This window comes from Aythya marila, assembly GCF_965140915.1.
Source record: "Aythya marila genome assembly, chromosome: 15".
NCBI lineage: Eukaryota > Metazoa > Chordata > Aves > Anseriformes > Anatidae > Aythya > Aythya marila.
In genome coordinates, this window is record NC_139056.1 from 17143130 (window position 1) to 17163960 (window position 20831).

At 52.9% G+C, this 20831-nt stretch overlaps 1 protein-coding gene across 2 annotated transcripts; it reads right to left on the reverse strand.

Annotated features, from left to right (window-relative positions):
- Positions 1-3588: 3588 nt before the first annotated feature.
- On the reverse strand, positions 3589-20034 carry SCNN1B (sodium channel epithelial 1 subunit beta). Of its 2 annotated transcripts, none has more exons than XM_082772366.1 (13): positions 19975-20034; positions 15227-15545; positions 13847-14348; positions 12975-13168; positions 12055-12158; positions 11416-11579; positions 10811-10918; positions 7917-8034; positions 7660-7735; positions 7430-7487; positions 6083-6144; positions 4883-4958; positions 3589-4765 (listed from the first exon to the last, which is right to left on the reverse strand). In XM_082772366.1, the coding sequence occupies exons 2-13, from the start codon at positions 15535-15537 to the stop codon at positions 4394-4396; spliced, it is 2145 nt and encodes a 714-aa protein (XP_082628492.1). In that variant the 5' UTR covers positions 15538-15545; positions 19975-20034; the 3' UTR covers positions 3589-4393. The 2 variants fall into 2 exon arrangements, with proteins under 2 accessions (XP_082628492.1, XP_082628493.1); XM_082772367.1 differs by lacking the exon at positions 19975-20034 and adding an exon at positions 19363-19385.
- Between the last annotated feature and the right edge of the window lie 797 nt (positions 20035-20831).

Sequence of the window (20831 nt, forward strand, 5' to 3'; positions counted from 1 at the left end):
CCCGAGACACTTTCCACTTTTATTAGTTGTCAGACGCCCTCTATAAACCAGCAGTAACTGGAATAGTAAACTGTCCGTGTCCTGCCAAAGTACATGCTGTTCCGATTTACCATAGGTGTGAGAGGGGTGAATCTCATTGTTTGTGCCTCTCCCATCCTTTTCCTGGCTTGTAACTAGAAAGTGAGGATTTTTTGAAGCTGTTCTTGCCCGCTGTTACAGCAGTTCACAGGGCAAATAGCCCTGGGCAGGCACCCAGCTGGGGCTAAAGGTTTGAGGTGCTGGAGGCTGCCTGCCCTGCCAGCTCCTCGCTGAGACCTGCTGCTGCCTCTCCTGTCACTGCACGGGGTGCCCTGCGATGGGACCCGCGGGGGGCTGCACGGGAGGGCTGCCTGCCCGATGTGCCCCCACCTCCCCGTCCCTGCAGCACGTCTCGCTGCTGCCAGCTCCTCCTCGGTCCCGGTATTTCAGCAGCACCAGGAGCAGGCTCAGGTGGTTCTCAGGGGTTCTGCCCTGCAGAAAAGCGCCTGGCATCCCTTTGCAGCATCTTTCTGTATGGACAGCTGTTTGATCATTATCAGTGATGCTGATAATGTCTGCTGGGGAGAGCACGGGGATACGTGCCCAGGCTCTTGCTGTCAGCTCTCGTGGTGGCTTCCTGCATGAGCCCGGGCACATTGCTGTATTGCCTTGATGGAGGGGGCGGTGTTTTTTCACTTGCAAAATCATTTGGAGGTCTTCCCCAGGGAAAGTATGGGTTGGTCTGTGCCTGTGGGGTTGGTGGGGAAGGGCGTCAGTCGCTTGTTTCTGGGTCAGCTGTTGTGGGACGAAGCACTGCCACCGCACAGGGCTCTCCTTTTCCGTGAAGGAGCCAGGCCGTGGCTGGCAGCATTGGGTAAGACAAACATTCCTTTCGGGAGAGGGGAAGCGAGGAGCTGAAAAGTCTAGGACAACTCTTGTAAGAACTGGATTCCTCTGTCTGTAGCAAGTTTCCTAACCACCTTTCATCTGCCCTCTCACTGCGGTTGTTGTCACTTGCTGAGCTCTGGCTGTCCCCAGGATCCTTACGGTGCCCACTTGCACAATGCCTCTGGTGGCCTGGAGCGGCTGTGTCAGCAGGCTCTTGGTGGGGGAACCAACAAATACAGCCCTGGGGCAGCCAGCAGATGTTCTAAGAAGGGGCACCCTAAATCTGGATTCCTCGTATCCTTTATTTTAGGTATTCTTTGGCTGCAGGTGACTGCAAACTACCCCTACTTTTCCCCTCCTCACCCTAGTCGGAATCAGAGGCAGGTGAGGCTGCTTACCCACGCCGGAGGCTGGAGCTGGGGGATGAGTTCTGCTTGCTGAGCTCTGACTTACTGCTCCAATTCACACGGAGTCTGGTGCTGCAGGATTGAAGTGTTTTTTGTTAAAGTTCTTTTTCTGATGTAGCATAGCAAATCTGTTCTCTGCTTCGTCTATGGAAGGTAATCGTGTGTTGTTACTATCTGAGGCAAAACTTCTGGAGGAATTGTTCCAGGTGCTATAAAAGGCCTTTTAAAAATACCAGCTGGTTCAAGTGGAATGGTTAGGAATGGAAATGCAACACCAGAAAAAACAAATGTACCAAGAACGTGATCGCTAAAGCAGAATGGCTTCAGCATACAGAAACCTGCCTGCCGGTGGCAGCTGCTGGCATCACAGTTGGTGTGTTTCCTTGTAATTCTGTCTCCTGGCATTGTTTTGTTATTTAAGAACTGGAATTTAACTTAAAGACAGTGGTTGAGTGTCCTGTTCTTGGAATCACCAAGTGAAACTGGAAAATGTCTGTAAAACTTGTAGGTATCAGAAGTAGAAAATCAAAACTTCATTGTAAATTGCCATTGTTTTTTGGAGGTAATCATAAAGTTTAAAAAAATCATTAGTCAAGTCTTTTGAAAATGAAGGCTACAAATATTCCAGCACATTGTCTTGTAACGGCAACTGCAGCCTTAGACCAGCAATCCACCAGTCATTAAGGGTTTGACTTTTTCAAAGAATTTTGAACAGAGAAATTCCTCGCAGAGAAGGAGCGGGCAGTGACAGTGCAGCCTCACCAAAGCCATTGCCCCAGTTGACTGGGATAGCAGGAAGCAAAAGCTCATTCTCTCAGAATTGCAGGAGGCCTTTGGAGTAAATAGAATAACCGCAAATGCAGTCGATAGGTTTGATTCTCCTTTTCCTTCTGTGACATTGGCACTGGCAGCTGCAGCTTTCTGATGCAAGAAAGTTCTAAAATTCCTAAAATCTGGTGATGGTGTTTGGTTTTTATATACCTGCTCCCTTCAACTTTTCAGGTTCTTGCTTATTTCCTAACTTCAGGGAGGTTCTTGTGGTGGCGGCAGCGTGCAGCCCCCGTTCATTTACCACTGCAACCCCTGACCCTGGAGATGCATTGCTGCCTTATCCCTTAAGCAGCTGAAAGAAACTCCTGTTGTGGAAGTGATTTGTAATTCGAACACTTGAGGACTTCACGCTCCAGACAGTTTGTCAAGGTAAATCTGTCTCTCTGTATCTTACCTTGTTTGTTGATAGGCGCAGAAAAGGAAATGTAAGCAGAAAGACCGTGGGCAATGGTAACTGGTTCTAGCCTGTGCAAACGAGGTAACCTGTAACAGGCTCCTATTTTAGAAACAGATCATAATGAAAGGCTCCAGGAATTTAATAAACCAAATGAAAGGCTTTGCTTTTCTAACCCGTGCTTTCACCTGTGCGTGTGCAGGAACCTTCCGCCTGGCAGAAAGACAGAAATTGGGCAGTGCAAACAGCAGGAACAAAAACTGGGGGAAAACAGAACAGGGGACCCTTAGAGAGATGATTGTGTCCAGGCCAGCATCTCCTCCCTACCCAGTCTGGCCCTGCGGTTGTCATGGTTTATGGCTCAGTGTGCTCAAGATGCGGTGCTTGGGGCCGGGTCCTTGTCTGAACGTGGGGATCAGCCATGGGGGCTGCTGCCAGCCGTGCTGCGGGGCACTTGGTGCTCTCTGTCCCCACGCAGGGGCAGCGCTGGAGGCACGCGGGCGCTGTCCTGGTGGTTTTGGGCAGCTGGGCACCCTGCTGCCACCATGGGCGTTGGCAGCATCCACCCGTGAGCAGCACAAAGCCCTCGTCACGCTGCCACCAAGCACGGCGTGCTGCGAGAGCCCCCGGCACCCCCAGGGGCACAGCACCCACCTTCACACCCACCCGTGGGGAATGCGCCGGGGCCCATGAGGAAGGACGGCGCTGGGACCGGCTGCCCCGGGACCCGCAGCCGTCACGCCACGCTGGGAACCATGCCCAGGACATCAAGTTCCCAGTCCTGTGATTTAACCACACGATCATGTTTCCTCTTGAAGTTTTGCACAAGTACTTCAGCAACGCAGATCCTCAGCGTGGCTGCGATGGGCACGGAGCCCCCGGGAAGGCGCGGTGCCAGCAGCCCGGTGCCGGTGCCCTGGGCTCAGCGCCCTGTGCAGGCAGCAGCGAGGTCAGGCGAGTGCAGCCCCTCGCCCTCTGCCCCGAGAGATGCTGCTCAGCACCCTGCCAGGCTGAGCTCCACCCTCTGCCACCAGGAACCTCTCTAAAGGAGACTTTTCAATTAATTTGTTTATTTATTGCCAAGAATGGTACTGTAAATGGCTTGGCGCTTCCTCTCCACGCCTGAAGCTTTATCAAGTCTGGAGTACTTATCTCTGACACACATTAACCGGTGTGCTCACCTCAGGGCGAGCATTAACAACAACTGAGCAGCAAACAGACTGCAGAGCGTGCAAGCCTCCAAGCAGCAAAAGGATGTTCTTTTCACTCTGTTTACATCAGAGCCATTTAGACATGGAATTACGGTGATCTCCAGTCAAAAGCAGTCTGGGGCCCTGCAGATCTGGCTCAGCCCACGCTGCAGCACACACTTGCAGCACAAACTGCAGTCTCTGTCCAACGGGCCGTGACAGTTCCTGCTCCTGCACCTTGGAGGGCTCCCGGGTCCCCTCCCAGTGCCGCTGCCTCGCAGTGCTGCTTCCTCGTGCCTCTGGCAGCCTCTGGCACCGCAGCCCCTTGGGCAGACCCAGGAGCTCGGCATCCTCCAAGCTGCCCAGGAGGAAGAGCTCCACGCATGCCTGTGCACATGGCTGCTCATCGGAGAGAAACGGGGTTATTATATCACCAGTCGATTCATACAAGCTCTGTGTGCTAAAGCCAGAGCCTGACGCAGGCTCTGAGATTTATTGCAGGATTTATTAGAGCGCTTCTTCACAGTGAACATTTTAGGGGAGGGGAGGAGAGCGAGGGCTTTCGGCTCCTTCCTGATTTTGCCAAAGCGTTGGAGGCTGCTCAGCGAGCTGTGAACCGAGCACGGCAGCAGCAGCTCAGTCCGCGGGGGCAGCGGGCGCGCTGCTTACTCGGTCTCCGCGTCGCTGTCCGGGCCCAGGGCATCCAGCGGCCGCACGCGCAGCGAGTCGTAGTTGGGTGGGGGGGTGCCGGGCTCGGGGGGCAGCACCTCGGCCCCTGGGCTGGGGACAGGGCTGGCCTCCTCGTGCTGGAAGCCCAGGTTCGTGTGAGCCTCCACCAGCTCCGACACCGTGGGCGGTGCGTCCGGGTACCGCGCCTGCGCCCGCTTCTGCTTCAGGCCTTTGCACCAGCCGATGATGTTGATAACAGTGATCCACAGGGAGTCTATGATGATTTCCCCGAACTCTATGAGGCACAGCACGGAGCCGCCCATCCAGAACCCGAACTGGCCTCCCAGGTTCGACAGCAGCCAGACAATCTGCAGGTGGGAGAGCGGGACAGAGAGGTGACGTGGGGCTGCTGGTGCCGTGGGCTCTGGTGCCGAGCTCACAGGACCCTGCGGCAGCACCGCATGAAGCGAGCGCGGGGCACTCACCGTCGTGGCAGCAGACTCCGAGATGGTCCGGTAGTTGTACTCCTGGAAGTAGATGTTCAGCTTGATGATGCCAGTCCTGCAACACAGGACGGGAGCTCAGAGCAAGTCACGCTGCGGGCGTCCCACGGGCACGCACCGCCCGCTGCACAGGGGGAGGGCAGCTCCCAGCCCAACAGCAGGAACCTCTGCCCACTGCGGGGAAAAGCCCAGCAGCGTTCCCCACTGCACGACACGTGCTGGGGGAGGGATGTGGCTCTGCTCCTGCAAAAGCACTTGTGCACCTGGAACCTTCTCCAGGGCTGCCCGCTGTGTTTTTTTCCCAGCTGTCTTAGTTGGTCTGAAGCCTCCCCTGAGCACTGCACTGCTTGTGCTCTAGTGCTGCTTGTGCTCCAGCCGCAGGGACACAGCAGCCGCATCGTGCAACAGCCCCAGGGCAGCGGGAGCCCAGGCCCTGGTTCTGCCCTCAGCAGCCAGTCAGGGCGCGCACGGAGCTGCTGGCGAGGCTGGGTGGTGCTGGCGAGGTGTTTGCTCACCATGCAGAAGTTAAGCATCTTCTTTTTGTTTTGCTCTGATTTGTTTTTAGGGCCTGGCATTAGGGCAGGACCCGGTTGGAGCTTTGTACCAGCCCAGGCTGTGTTGCAATGCGTGGGTTAACGCAGGGCTCCTCAGCCTCCACAAGAACTGGCTTTTCAGGCATGCTGAGCAACGAACACCACGGGAGCTGCCTGTGCTTCCCCAGTCTGCCCATTCCTTTCTTCCCCGCAACTCAGGGCTTAGGTTATCGAGGGATAACTCATCAGCCACCCTGCTTTTGGTGTAACCCCCTCCTGCTGCTGCTGTTGGCAATTTGGAGGCATAAGTATAAAGGGATGAACGCAGCACTACAGGAGCTGAACCCTTGCAGAGCAGCACATCAGAGCTTCCAGGCTGCTGTATGGGACCAGCTGGAAGCATAGCTCATGTTCATGTTAATTTAACTCCACGTTCGCAGTTGTGTCTGACCCCGTTTGTTACTGTGGGGAGCACACGATGTGCGCGAGGTGCGTTTCTTGCTTCATGTATTTTCCAGGCAAGCGTGTGCCGAATCTTGTTCTACTTTCTGCATTAGCAGTGTGCGCTCTGGCTCATGGCCAAGGCACGCGTTCAACTAATGTAGGCAGGCTCGACAGAGAAGATACAGCGGTTGTGCTTTTCGCTTACCTGTCCAGGGTCACATTTGTTGACATGTCCCTTTCGTAAGACAAAATATGGAAAATCCAGTCCTAGGGAAACAGAACTAATTCAGAACAGAGAAGCAGCATCCTGTCTAAGCACTTGCCAGGGCAGGAACCCAGGGCAGTAAGAAACCTGTCCTGAATAGTCCTGTTTTAATCCAGCTCTGTTGGATTAAAAACACTGAGTAACGTGTTGGTCGAGTGTCCTCCGTCCCACTCCCACTCGGTGGTTTGTGCAGGGGTTACAGCACGTCACCACGCTGCCTCCACTGACTCTGTGTCCACAGATGGTGTCTGGCTGCAGGGGTGTTCTGGTTTAACGCGGTGAGTTCATAAGGCACTCGTCCCATGTGCTTAGAAGGAGGCAAAGGCAATTAACTGCTTGTGGCAGAAGATGGTTTGTGTTTACCCATTCCTAACTCCTGCGCTTGGCAACTTGTAGATGCCTTTGCTCAAGCACAGTTGCTGTGGCTGCGTTTATGCAGTGGTAGCAGTTGTGCTGGCTGTCGTTTTATCAATTCAGGATTAGAGATTATTGTTAAGATAAAGTTTTTCTGTAAGAGCTGTGTGTAAAGTCCTTGGTGGCCATGTGCCAGAATAAATTGAATCACAGTGCATGTCTGAAATCTCCTCTGAAATCAGTTCTAACCGACTCCGTGTCACGAGGCACACCGTACCGAGCAGGGTTTGCCTTGGGAGCCGTGCTGCCCGCCTGGAGGATGCGGGCACGGCGTGCTGTGAGGCGGGGAGCCAGCGGGGCAGCAAAGCCTCTGGTGCGTGGCGGTGGCAAGAGGCAGGGCTGCACACCTAGCATCGATGCCGGGTAATCCTGAGTGCTTAGTGCATGGTCCAAACGAGTATTTGTTCTCTCTTTAGGGAGCCCACGAGACCTGACTGCCCCTGCAGCCTCCACCACCCTCGTGCTGTGGGCAGGTGGCCCCGTTCCTGGCTGCTCTCTGCTCCCAATGGCATGAAGCCTCAAGGTGACAGCTCCCAGTGAGTGCACTGCAGACCCCGACTGGGCGGCGTGTGCGAGGCAGGGCTGAAGGTAAGCACCCGTGCCCTGTGCCATGCCAGCGATATTGGAGGAGGAAAGCCTGTGCCATGCCCTGCCTGCACTTGCCTGGCAGGGAGCGTGGTCACTCAGCTTTGCTCTGTTGTCACCCCTCGTGCCTCATGCTCTGGGGTTAGGCTCTGTCTGCAAGCTGAAAATGTGTAATTTAGCAAAGAGGCCCTTGTTACCTGGGCATTAACTCTAAAAGTACTGAGTGATTCACGTGGTTAAGAACGGGTAGTTATTAATGGCTGTTTCAAAACAAGAAATCAGTGTTACCTCTGAAGCTTCAGATGGCCAGTCTGCCATAGAGATGGTCATCTTATACTGCGTGTCGCTAGGAAGAAGGGCGAAAGAACATTAACACACAAGTCACTGGAACTTCAGTTCTCATTCAGATAAGCAACCCCACTCAGTTTTCTGCAATTTTAAGGAGGTCAGAATTGATGGGAGACAAAATGCAGGATTCTTTTACCTCTACAGCTGCCAGAAATAGTCAAAGTACTTACTTGCATGTTTCCTTACAAGAGTCAATGCAAATTTGTCTCTGTCTTATACTTGATCTCAGTGATGAATAGCAGTATGCTGTTTGGTGAAAACAAAAAATCGAAGCTTCTGTTTAGATAAGAACTGCACTTACTGGATTATATTCATTTCATAGATTCAATTCTAATTTCTCAATAGTGATAAACGCGCGCCCAGGCCCTCCCTCCTGCGTGCCAGTGCCCTGGGAAGGCCGTACAGTCAGCTTTGTTCGTGCTCTTACCCCAGCCTGGGTTATCGTCGTTGTTGCAGTAAGTTACCCCTTCGGGTAAAGGAAACATGTAGTGACCGCATCCACAGATCTCAGCCATGTGATTTTGGAAACAGGAACGCAGGCAGGCCTGGAAAAAGGTAAGAGGGAGCTGCTTAGAAGTGGGGTGTACTTCCCTGGTGATCTCTGTGTTGCTGCTGTCCGTGTTTGCTATGTGAATTAGCCTGCTCCCAGGCACGTTCCTTCCAGGGGCTCTCTTGCACCAAGTAGAAGGTTTTGTAGCTCCATACAGAGAGAAAGCTGCCTCTGCCGTGGGAGCCATCCTACAGAGATGCTCCTCCAGCCTGTGCCAAGCGTCTCCGGGTGCTGCAGCACAGCGTGGCAGCCCCTCACAGCGGCACTGTGTTTGTGGTCTGTCATAGAGCAGTGATTCCAATGGAAAGAAGAGGTTGGTGAGTAAGCTGTCATGTTTATAGCTGCACTGCAATTACATTTCTTTTTATGTTGCATTTTTACTACTACTCTGGTTTTTAAGCTAAATTGTAGTGGCAAGTTAACGTGGGTAATTCACCTCGCAGGAGTAGAAGGGAGCTGCATGCCTGCTCCCAGCTGCACAGGGAACTGTTCAATTCTTAATTATTTTAGGGTTTTGTGGAAGCAATATAGAGTTTCCAAAAAGGAATAAAAATGTTCTATTTTATCCACAGACACAGCTGTTGTCTCCAGGTTTTATATCACATATTGACAAAGGGTTGGTTTCCACTTGAAAGCCAAGACTTTAAAAATACTTCAACAAAAAGAGCAGGCTTTAGAAATCTGAATTATCTTATCTGTGCATCTGTTTCTCTCCTTGAAGGGATTACAGCTGCAGCTCCGACAGCATGCGATCCAGGGCTGCAACACTGCCATTAGCTCAGCGAGGCATGAAGTTAATCATCAGAGATTGGAGTGGGATTTTTCATGAAACAATGCACAAAGCAATAACAAAGTCTATGAGAAGATAATTGAATTTAACAGTTTCAGGTAGGTAGGACAGTCAGAGAATGTCTATGTAACATGAAATGCTTACAGAATTCACTATAATCATGGAGTGATAAAAAAGGCTGGTGTTGCTGAGAGGTCTCTGAAGTGACACGAATTATGCGGACATAGTACCCTGGCCAGTGTTTAGCAACTTTTAAATAATAATGCAATCATTTCAAGTATTTGCTTAAACATTATACAAGCATCTTAAAAAGTAGGGTAAAGTGGTCCAATTGTTATAATTATATAAAGGCAGAAATGCAAAAAGCCTGCTAGACCAAACCCCTTCAACTTGTCTGAGATGTATTCTTCAGTCATTTGTAAATAACCACGAAAATGTTTTTGGTGTTTTCTTTATTGCCAGATCTCACCCCTAAGGACTGTTTCTCCCTTATGTTATAGCCTGTTACAAATTAACCAGTGTTTGATGTTTACACTATATTTTTATTACAGATTCAAGGTTTACAAACACTCAACTTTCTCATCCCAATTTTAAAGTGAAGAAAAGACAAAGGTCTGTCTTCGCTTCCTGTACAAACTAAGCAGCCCTTCTCAGTGTAAAAATTGACTTATTTCTCTCAGAAAGAGAAGGATTAAAAAAGAAGAGGTGTGTTCAGGAGAGGGATCCCTCCCGCATGTTTATCCCTGTCAGGGCAGTAGCACCATTATGTGCCTACACAAAATACAAGCTGCTTTGCACCTTAGGGCAGCAGAGCAGCAGCGTGGTTAAAGCCAGCAGCATGACAGTTACCCAGGTAGCTGTTATCCGCCCGGAGCAGCCGGAGGCATCCTGCTTCGTGACAAGCTGCGCTCTCAGCAAAGCCTCCTAGCACTGCAGTCACCTGGGCACAGCACTGGCACTGGCACAGCGGCATGTGAGGGCGTGCTGACTGCTCAGTAACCCCGGGAGTTTAAAGAAGGTTGCGTGTTGAACACAGGTAATGATTGCACGCCCGCCCCTTGCAGTTGATCTCCTTATAATTAAAAGATTTCAGCCAAGCATGGAAATTGTAGAAGAAGATATTCTCACAGCTGAAAAGAAATTAATTGCCTCAGTGACATGGCAGGATCAGGTATTCTTTAAAGGACCCCTGGAAGGAGAAAGCTGAAGTGGCAGGCGGCCGGCACGTGCAGCATTAGCGAGGCACTGACCCCTTCAGGAGCAACACCAAAGAACCAGGATGTGTTAATGGGAGCAGGGGAACCCGGCTCGCCTCCTCTCGCTTTGGTGTTTTCAGGTGAGAGGAACCTTTCGTGGGGGGAGCTGAGCTGAGGCAGCAGTGTGCAATGAGACCAGCTTTAAATCGTGGTCGTATGTCAAGGTAAAAACATTTTGCTTTTTGGTCTGCAAATCAGCGCTCTGCTGGTACATTGCCTGTACCAGGGTGCCTAACAACAGAGATGCTGGGGGATTTTCTGTGTTACGGCTTTTGAGAAAATTACAGCAATGCCCGTTTTCATCCCTCTCAAAATGAAACAAACTTCATGCCTAGATAAGGCAAAAATTACTAATACTGCTTCCTTGCTATGTGAGCTGCTTTGGAACAGGAATGAGGACTGTACGTTACACTAAACTGCGTTGTCTGCCAAAGCAATATTCCTAATAGTTTGATGTAACTTTGAATAATTACGTCATTAGATTTTGATCCTGCAACACAGAGTGTAAATACAGTGACTTCACTGGATTGTTTCCAAACCCGGGGCTACTGCATGTTCAGACCTGAGTTCTGATTTATTACCAGAAAAGAAGGTTCCCGTGCTTAGGTTATGCTTCCTTCCTTATCACTGCTGAGCCTCCAGTAACCTGACAAGCCAGTCAAAATCTGCAACTGCTTTGAAGATTTCCCCTGAACATCTTTGTTTGATTTAAAATCACGTTTTACCTGTATGGAGTAGGAAGTATTGTATTCGCTGTAAAGGTTTTTTACAGGGATGTCAGACCCATTCATGGTACAGTCACTGTAGGGGTAGCCCATCCGCTCTAGTTCATCCTGAAAGAAAACCAAGACAGCAAACATGAGGTTATTGCTCCCCTGAGCACCTGGGGCTGCTTTTCCAGATATTCTGTAATTCCCATATGTAATTCCCTGCTGGCTTTGAAAAAAACCTCAGAGAATCGCTGTCATCTTGTGCTCTGGCACCTCTGCTCTAGGAGAACCAGAGGCCCAGAGCGGGTGCCCTGGCCAGAGTTGCCAGCCAGAACTTGGGCTCTGGAGTGACATGCCAACAGCATGTGTTAGCGAGGAACCTTCTGACATAGTGTGAGAGGAGGGAACAATGACCTGGGCTCAATATTTTGGCTTTAATAAAGCACTTTGCCAGGACAGTTACATAAAAGTCTCCATAAACTTTTCCAGCCCATAGCTAGAGCACGCCTTGACTCTTTTGGTTTGAGCCAGTTCAGCCAAGACTTAAAACAAACTTGGTTGCGCTCCCATCAGATAACATTATTCTCAGACAATCTGCTCTAGAGGAATGCCACACATACCACCAACACGCCGATGGAGGTTTCCGTCCCAGCCATCGCATAGATGCCCTGATCCTTGAGGAATGGGAAGCTCTTCTGTTGATGCAGCATCAGCCGTGCCCCAGCAGCAGATGACAGGTAGGGGATGTAATCCTGCTGGCTGATGTCCAGAATCAGCTTCAGCCCTGTGGCACCGAACAAAATATTCTGAACAGGAATAGCATCAAAATTCAGGTCTTTATTAAAAAACAACAACAAAACACCTGAGCATCTTTTCCTCTCACTGTGCACAGAAATCTCCAGTCCTTGGGGGAAGAACCCAAGCCTGTCTGCCACAGCAGTGTTACACGTGCATAAATACACATGATGGCAAATGCACAGAATGGAAATATCTCACTGAGTGTTCAGCCATTCCCTCAGATACTTTGGCTATCCAGATGTTACACTTCTGCTAACTGTAGTCACGTTACTTCTCTCTATGCAACAGATTTCCATTCTGGGGACTTATACCCTCTGGAAAACAGTTATTCCCTGCTGTAGTGCTCTGTTGAAAAAGAAATTACAAATCTGTTACAGATAACAGAAATTGCCATTGAGAGACAGAATAATTCCCAGCGCTTCTGTTCCTTTAACTCTTTCTTTAGTGGAGCTTTCTCTTACCAAACTCGGCTCCAGGGTTGGAAGAATTCAAAGCCTCTTTGTCCATGCCCCAGTTAAAGATGTAGCAGTTACCGTGGTCTGGGTGATAGATTTGGGTGAAATTCCTGGAAGAATTATGCGCATAAAACTGTGACTCTCAGGGAGAACTGAAGGGTTATCAAATAACGGATGTGGTGAGACTGGCTTTTGGCAGCTAGCTCTGGGATTCACTTTAAATTGCTTCATTTGTTGAACACTTGAATAGAAATTTCAGCTGATGTAATTCCAATCAATCTGCTGTTGGAAACAAAGAAAAGCCAGGTACTGACATGTACCGAGGCACAGCTGTTGAGGATAATGCTCTGTCGTAATGGAAAAGAATAGCCTGCCATGCAGATGAGACCAAAAATACTGGCTTGATCTCAGCTATAGTAACAGGCTTTGGCTTGTGTCATATCTCATTCTTTGATACTAATTCTCTGTTGCCTTCTTTGCAGAAGTGGTATTGCTGGCAGGATTCCTTGAAGCCTGGGTTGCTCTGTGCACTTGAATTTCTCAAAACTGTATATATAAATTCGGCATTCACAAGAAACAGTGATGGATAAAATGCATTTTTCAGAGCCTTGCGTAAAAAGATGAGGTGTAACTGAGGGCTGTGTCTCTGTGCTGACTCAACACCTGAGCTGGCAGCGATTATTGCTAAATTCCTAGTGAAGGTCTCATCGGTGCTGCTAGCCTCAATACATCGTGAGCAAAATGGCCCATCCAAACTAAACACCAAGCCACTATCCAAAAATACCATTTCAGCCAGGATCGCATCCAGAAACCATCTGGGAAATGCTGTTATATATACTTTAAAAACTAGAAAATAAAAATGCTGTCCTGCCTTCAGCATCCTGCACCACTCCTGATGTGCCAGGAAGGGCTCAGGGTGTACCTACTTGTAGTTGCAGGGTTCAGCCCCGTAGAGACACGCCAGGATCATGTCCTCTGCCTGGTAGCCCATCCTGATTCTTTCTTGCAGTGGGACTTTGGAGAGGATGCTGGTGGACTGCAGGATGTACCATTCCGTCACTGCCTGCGCTGCGCTGGTGAAGTTCCTGTAGGTGCAGTTGTTGGAGCCCTGGTGGCTGCACTGGAGACACACACAGTCAGCTCCTGCCCCGGTGCCAGCCCTGTCCACTGGTCCTGAGGGACCAAAGCTGCGGCCAGGCAGGAGCTGAGGGAACGGCGGCCACATCTGAACGTGCTCAACAGGTGGGTCAGAGAGTGATACCACATGGAGTGGGGGTTGGAAGGGGCCTTAAGGATCATCTAGTTCCAACTAGATGCCACCCGCTAGATTGGGGGCCCTTTCCCAGGGATGTTTCCCAACTGGACAGCTTCTCCATCAGTCCCAGAGGTTACCTCACCATGCTTACAGAAAACATCATGTTTTGCTCAATTCTTGAAGGCTGCAGTTGCCTCAGCTTCCAAGATCTCGGCCTGTAACACTGCCTGGCGGGACTGAGGCCATGGGAGAACAGGACGGGGGGAAGCAAGGCCACCGCGTGCCCCCACCATGCCCCTGCAGCAGGCACTGGGCAGGGGATGTGGCCGCAGCCTCTCCCCAGTGCTTTGGGTATGGGCACAGAGGAAGGGGTGGAGGTGGCAGGCAGAGCCCCCGCCTCTGCCCTGCCCTGGTGCAGCAGGCAGCCCCTGGCTGGGGGCTGCTGCGTGGCGCAGGGACAGGCAGAGCCCTGCCCGCATCCACTGAGGCTGCGCCCGGCCCTCCCCGTGGCGGAGATGCTGTCGCCACTGCACCCCCTCTTACCAGCTTCACTGCCAGCTTGTACTTCTTCTCTTCGGAGGTGGTGTTGGACGGGGCAGGAGGAGCAGCAGTGGTCCCATTCCCTGGAGCGGTCCCATTCCCTGGAGCGGTCCCATTCCCTGGAGCGGTCCCATTCCCTGGAGCAGTCTCATTCCCTGGAGCAGTCTCATTCCCTGGAGCAGTCTCATTCCCCAGAGAGATCCCGTTCTCTAGAGCAGTCCCGTTCCCTGGAGAGGTCCCGTTCCCCATAGCAGTCCCATTCCCCGGAGCGGTCCTGCTGGTCTCAAAGATCTCCACGATGACAGGGTTGTCCTTGTCATGCTCATCAATGAGCACCAGTGGAATCTGGTTCCAGAGTGCCAGATCCAGCCCCTCGGAGGCATTGTCGCTGCCGTTCAGCAGCAGGGGTGTGATGGTGTCCCCATGCGTGGGCTGCAGGATCCTCTCCAGAGCCGCCTCGATCAGCTTGTCCAGCTCTTTCAGCAAGTGCTTCACCTCCGAGTACCTGCGGGGCAACAGACGGGCACCAGCTGGCGTAAGGGGGCTCAGGACGTGGCCGGGCTCCGTCACGCTGCTGTGCCAGGCCCGCGTGGGGCTGCGGCTGCGGGGAGCTGCAGGAGGTGAGCTGCACGGCAGCACGAGGCTCTGTGCGCAGCCAGCGGGGCGCCGCGTCTCCCAGCAGCTGGGTGTAAAATCATCTGGAGATAAACAGAGTCCTTCACTGGCAAACCTCGCTCACAGCCTGTTGGCACAGGACTGCCTGTGTTGTATTTCAGCAATTCACTGCAGTTTACACAGAACAACTTTAGCAAGCAGAGAGAAAAAATCCCTGTGCCTCAGTCGAGAGCATCTCACCTTGCGCTACGCTACTGCATGGATATAAATTTGAAGCAACCCTAGCAAAGATCAGTTGCTCCTTTGAAATTATAATTATGTTGCTGTAGCTCACAGCAGATATCACTGTTTAACTAGCTCTTAATGGCTGGAGTGTACGCGATAAGAGGTATGTTCATGGCGAGGAAAAAGAAAGGAATTGTGGGGAGAGATCACGAGACTGATTTTGATTGTGACAAGTTAGTTGAACTTCAAGTTTTCTCTGAGCCAGGGAAAGTTTACAGGGAGGCAATAACCATTATTAGATTAGCTGATACTGTAATGAGAAACAGACAAACTCGCAAGCACACAACCCCTTCTTTGGATCTGAGCCATTTGTTTTTACATTGTTCTCGTTTGTTTGTTTTTTAGTGCCACTTGGTGAGTCAAAGGATAATTTTCACTGCTGCTCCTAATGTGATACCTGAGACAGGAACAGCCCCGTGTATCTTGTGCTGTAACTGCGTGTGTTCACATGCAACTGCATAAATCAGGCAAAGGAAAACTTACTTGAAGGGGTTGGCGTTGCAGACCGTGACTGCTGGGAACTTCATGGTCTTAAAGCCGATAGAGAGCGACGACGTGACGTTGTAGGAGAGGTACGTGTTAATGAGGATACCCCACTGCCAGAAGACCAGAGACGCGAAGAGCAGCGTTAAGAAAAACCAGATGACTTTCTTCTTCGGCCCCTCCTTGATGATGCGCTTGGGGCCGTGCGTGTTGGTGTTGTCGCAGTACCAGACCAGCAGCTCCTTGTAGGTGTAGCCGGGGCCCTTCTGGAGGCGGTGCAGGGCCCGGACAAAGTACTTCTTCACATTCATCCTGGTGTCTGCAAGCAGGAAAGAGAGATCAGAGCAGCTGCTTGGGGAAGCAGGGCTTCGCAGCAGGCCAAGCCCAGCGGTGCTGCCAGCGGGGCAGAACGGCAGTTGCGTGGTGACAGCCCCGGTTTGTAGCCCTGGAGAAACCTGGGGCTGGAGCTCCTCATGGCAGGCTGTGACAGTGAAACGGCCCCAAATTCTTGAGAGAGTGTAAGGGAGGACTTCTGCTTTGCAGTTCCAAAGTGGTGGATGCTGCCGTGCCCCTTTTTGTGGGGCCTCTCAGCCCCACGGGAGGGAAGCTGCTCGGGCCTGCGTGAGGTTTGTGTGCCTGGCGGTAGCGCACAGAGCCTTGGCTCCGTACACGTCCTTCCCATCCCTCGGAGGGTGGCCGTGCTGCACCCAGGTGGGCACACGGTGCCGGGGCAGCAGCAGGAGCTTCCTCCCAGCACCACCAGCAGCTGTCCTTGGAGGGCCCCTCGCAGCCTCCACCGCGCGGGGCTCCTCCGTTGGGGCGGACAGACGGACAGTCCTGTGCGAAAATGGCTTCGAATCGCCAGGCCTCTGACATTTCAAGTTAGCCTGTAATGGGTTTCCTTGGGAGGAGGGCGGTGTTTTGCCTCCAGTATCACCCAGGTCACTGTAAAAAGCCACAAGCACTGTTGCTGCTGCAGCCCAGCAGTGTCTGAGGGCTTTGTCAGTGCTGGACGGACCGAGCACTCACACGTGGAAACGCGCTGCTCTCACACCGTCAGGATAACCCTGCGCGGTGTTCGGCTAACGCGGGGCTTACCAGAGGGGCTCTTAAAGTGGGTGAGGAAAAAGTATTGCAGTGGGCCAGAATACCAAGGGGGGACAGGACTTAGAAACTGCAGTGTCTTTCCCAGACCAAGAATGCTGTTAAGTACATGTTGCCTGCCAGAGGAAGAACAATAGATGTTTTTTTCCCACCAAATTCCTTTGTCTTTAAGATAGTATCGGTATGTTTCTATGGCTCATGTGAGAGATGCTGCATATTTTACATTCATATTGTGAGTAAATAGAACATTTTGTGCTGCTATTTTTAAGGCGAGAATTTGTGTTACTAAATCTTAATATCCTGAGGCAGGATTTCAAAACAAAACAGAGTCAGCTACTTAGAAAATTCTCCAGACTTCAATTGTAGGGGAATAGAATTCAAGATAAATGTTGTGTGTATCACAGCATCCTAGAAGCAGTAGCACTGAACTAATACAGCAATATTTCAGTAACGAGCAGTACTCAGTACTGGGCTCGAGTCACAGGCACCAAGACGGGTCTGATTTATAAACAGTACAGTCAAAATACACTTAAAGGCAGAGAGACCAGCAAAGCAAACTAGTAAATATTTTCCACCTTTTAAGAAATCCAATAAAAGATTTAGATTAGATTAAAATTTAAAACACACCTACACTTTGCTGGGCAAAATCCAGCCCTGCTGGACCTGACTGGCTGCATGCCCTGCAATCTGTTTGCTTTCCTGCTGACACACGGCGCTGCCTGTGCGTGGAGCCTGGGCTTCTGCTGCTCTCTGAAACCTGCTAGAGAGGATCCCAGGTGCTCAGTGCACGGCTCCATCAGCTGCACATCAAGCTGAGAACACCAGAAGAAGTTGTTATTTTTAATACTGTTCCCTAAGCCTGATTTTAACAATTTTTTCCTGATGACGATATTGAGATGTGTACATGCGGTTTGAGGAGCGCATGCAGAATAAAAGTTTCGTGTCTGACTGAAGTTGCTCAATGGCCAGTTTTGAACCTGCCTTTAGTCTTTGTTCAGTTCTGCAGGAGTCACTCACACATTTATTCTCCATCTTGAATTTATTTCCATTTAACCACTTTAAGAGTATCTTTTTCTTGCTAGCAATAGCAGTGGCAAAGTGCTGCCATAGGAAAAGATGACCACGTTCAAATCAGTTTTAAGTAAAGATTAGAAAACCTTGTGGTTTGCTTTATGTCTTCAGCTCAGCAATCATAAAAACACCGTGCTGAGGGGCAGCATTTTCTCATTTTTAAGTTATACTCAGGCCATACTGTGGAAAATTGAATTGAAATAGTTTTTAGATATGTTTTAAACTGATCCAAACCATTTTCTCCTCAATGTCAAAGCTGCTGGCCTGGTTCAGGTAATTGAGACCCCCTCACACAACCCCCTCCGAGGAAGGTGGCAGGGCTGCAGCAGGGCAGGGGCCGAGGAGGCTTCCCCCGAAGGTGTGGGAGGCACGTGGCAGTGCTGAGCTAATGCTCACAAAGCGCTGTCCCTGCTGCTGCCCCCAGCCCCCATTATTCATGCTGTGTGCAAGCTCAGGGATCCCAGAAACATGGCAGCTCGTGGCTGCTGCAGGGGTTCCCTCCCAGGAGAACTGTTCCGTTCCCAAGGTCAGGGCAGGGGAACACACACCCGTTGGGCTGCCCTGCTCCTTTTCCTCCTTTGTGTTTTTTATCATCGCACTGCTGATCTGCAGGCTCCCCCTCTAACACGCCGATGGGAGCAGACCTCGTGTTCCCCTCAGCCACCTGTAAATGCGCTGCTGCTGCTGCGCGGCTCCCCGGGGCTTGGCAGGGCTGCACCTCGCAGTGTGCAGCGAACGAAGCACCACGGCCCTGCCGCTGGCACCTGTCTGTAAGCTGGGCTCCCCTGGGAGCACTTCCAGGACCTGCTCCCAGGGCCACGAGCCCTCTGCGGTGCACGGCCGCCCCGAGCCCTTCTCCCGGCAGCACCACAGCTGCGTGCTGACCGAGGCCGTCCCGAAGGCAGCCTCTGTGCTGTGCGGGTGTCCTCACCTTCCCCCATGGGCCATGAGTCCGGCCTTACTCCTAGCATCATCCCAGGTGAAACTCCTCCACCTTACCGGTGAGATCAGACTTCCACATTACGAAATTACCGTGTTGACTGTGTTTAATCTCCTCCAGGGTTTTCCTGGGGCAGTTACCATTTACAGGAAATAAAGACATAAGCAAAACTCAGCATGCTCCAGGAGACTGCAGGTGATACCTGGGCTGTAAAACCACCCCAGCAGTACTAGCCCGATACTGCAATTATTCCCTACTTTCGCTACTGAGACACACAATAGTCATAGCTCTTTGATCATCAGCTGCTCGTATGCCATCTCCTCTAGAGCCAGATGAAAAGACTGCAGTAAAACAACCAGCCTTGTTTTCCTAGAGAAGATGGTTATGCTAGCTAATGGTACTTTTGCAGCTTAGAGGGAAGTTTTTTATCATACCATGAGTTTACGGGATGGCAGATAAAAGGAACAGCGGAGCAGCGAGGTGTGACTGTGCAATGAAAGCCCCCCAAGGCAGGGGGCACAGAGTGCCCAGCGGGCGCTTTGCTTTGCTGGCTCTGTGCGATGCCACATGCAGCCGCCGGCTCAAACGCCTGCCGGTGCCGCCTGGTCCTTGCCAGGCACACACAGCACTGGGAGCTCAGAAAGCATTTGCCTGCCTTTCTGCACTGTAGGTCAGATGCTCCATCCCTTCTCTCCCTGCCGTGAAGCCTGGATTTCCCATAATGTTGCTGTCTCCCAGGGCAGTGAGAAGCCTCACCCCCCACTCGCCACTAAGGTCACGTTGCTGAGTTACACCTGCTGCTTGTGCAACGATCAGCACGGATCCCTGAACGCGGAGGAGCAAAACCCCTCGGTGGCTCCTCCCCAAACGCAGCGCTCCGGTCCTGCAACAGGCAGAGCCCGGCCAGGGAGCATCCTCTGTCGGCACCCCGGGAGGCAGCAGCGCGGGGCGGGTGGCACCTTTCCCAGAACAAAGGAAATGGACAGTGAAACGTTCAGAAAGCTGCGGTCTGCTTCCATACCTCCTATCAGGGAGATTAAGGTATGAAGGCCCTGTGTAAACAGAGGTTAAATAAGAACAACTACACCTGACTGCACAGTAAGCGCGTCCAGGACAGCCGGCTGGCACGATAACCCGCACGGATGCTGCCAAAGCCAGAAAAGGTCGGGCGGCCTCGGGGCTGTCCCAGCGGGTCCCTCACTGCGGGCACCACGGCCGTGGGAGCTCTGCATCCCCCCAAAACGCCGGCAAAGAACCGCACCGAGCTCTGTCCCTCTGCGCGCGATGCTGCGCCCGCAGGGACGGCAACCCAGGGCCCTCACCCGGGGCACGTCCCGGTCCTGCCGGGCACCGAGCGCCCCCTCCCCGCGCGGTGCCGTCGGGCTGGGCCGTCCCGGGGCGCCCCCGGACCCGGCGCCTCGCTGCCCCCGCGCTGCCCCCGCGCTGCCCCCGCGTCCTGCCCGGGCCCCGCGCCCCGACGGCGGCGTCGCCTCCCCGCGACAGCGCCCGCCGCGGCACCGCCACCGGCAGCCGTCGGGCCGGGGCGCCGCGTCCACGCTGGGCAGCGGCAGCCCCCAGCCCCCTGCCCCCAGCCCCCAGCCCCCAGCCCCCTGCCCCCGAGCCCTGCCCGTACCTGCCCGTAGCTGCCGGTGCCCGCGCGGTCCGCGGGCGCTGCGCCCTGAGGCCGGCCCGGGCCGGGCCCTTCCGCCGCCGCCGCGCCCCGCCCCGGCCCCGCCCGCCCCGTCGGAGCCCTCCGGGGCCCCGCGGCCCCCCCCCGGCCGCCTCGGGCCCGGCTCCGTCCCCGTCCCCGTCCCCGTCCCCGTCCCCGTCCCCCCGCCGGCCCGGCCCGGGGCAGCCCCCCCCTGTCCCCGGCCCCGCGCGGGGCGGCTCCGGCTCTGCCCGCCCCGGGGGTGCCTCGCTCCGGGGCCGCCTTCCCCGCGCCCGCCCCGGGGCCGTGCAGCAGCCGGGGGGCGCCGCTGCCTTTGGCCCCCAAGCGCAGGCGGCTGCAGCGGCGTTTGGGCCGGGCTCATGCTCCGAAGGGAGCTCCCAGCCCCGTCCTGCCGGCACGGCAAACTCCCCGTTAGCAGCTGTGTTTACTATCAAGACCGCTGCTGGGCACGGTTCCCTGCAGGTGTTTTGTACACCGCCTGTCTTTCAAGCACAGACTGCACCGTGTTGATGCTTAAACAGAGCAGGAAGGCTGCCCCGGCCCCGGCAGGCTGCTCCCGAAAGGTGGTGATGTCTTGCTAGGATAAATGATCTCTGCTTCCACAAAATGACAAGAAAACCGAAGGACATCTCGCAAAGCCAGAATAAAAATCAGCAAATGGGTAAAAAGCCCTTTGGTTTACTTGAGGTGGAACACGAGTGCTGGGATGAGGCCGCGCACCCACGGCCGGGTTGTCGGCCCTTCTCAGACTTCAGCTGCACATTTGCATTTTATGTCTTAATCTCATCCTCACGTCTGTTACACGCCGGTTCCTTCTGATC

Bases quoted from the DNA above. Each gene is read 5' to 3' on its own strand.
- SCNN1B (XM_082772366.1), bottom strand. From the start codon at position 15,537: ATGAATGTGAAGAAGTACTTTGTCCGGGCCCTGCACCGCCTCCAGAAG. The intron at 14,349-15,226 runs GTAAGTTTTCCT...GTTGCCCCGCAG, and splicing joins TGCAACGCCAACCCCTTCAA to GTACTCGGAGGTGAAGCACT. The intron at 11,580-12,054 runs GTAAGAGAAAGC...TCGGTGCCACAG, and splicing joins CAACCCTGGAGCCGAGTTTG to GGCTGAAGCTGATTCTGGAC.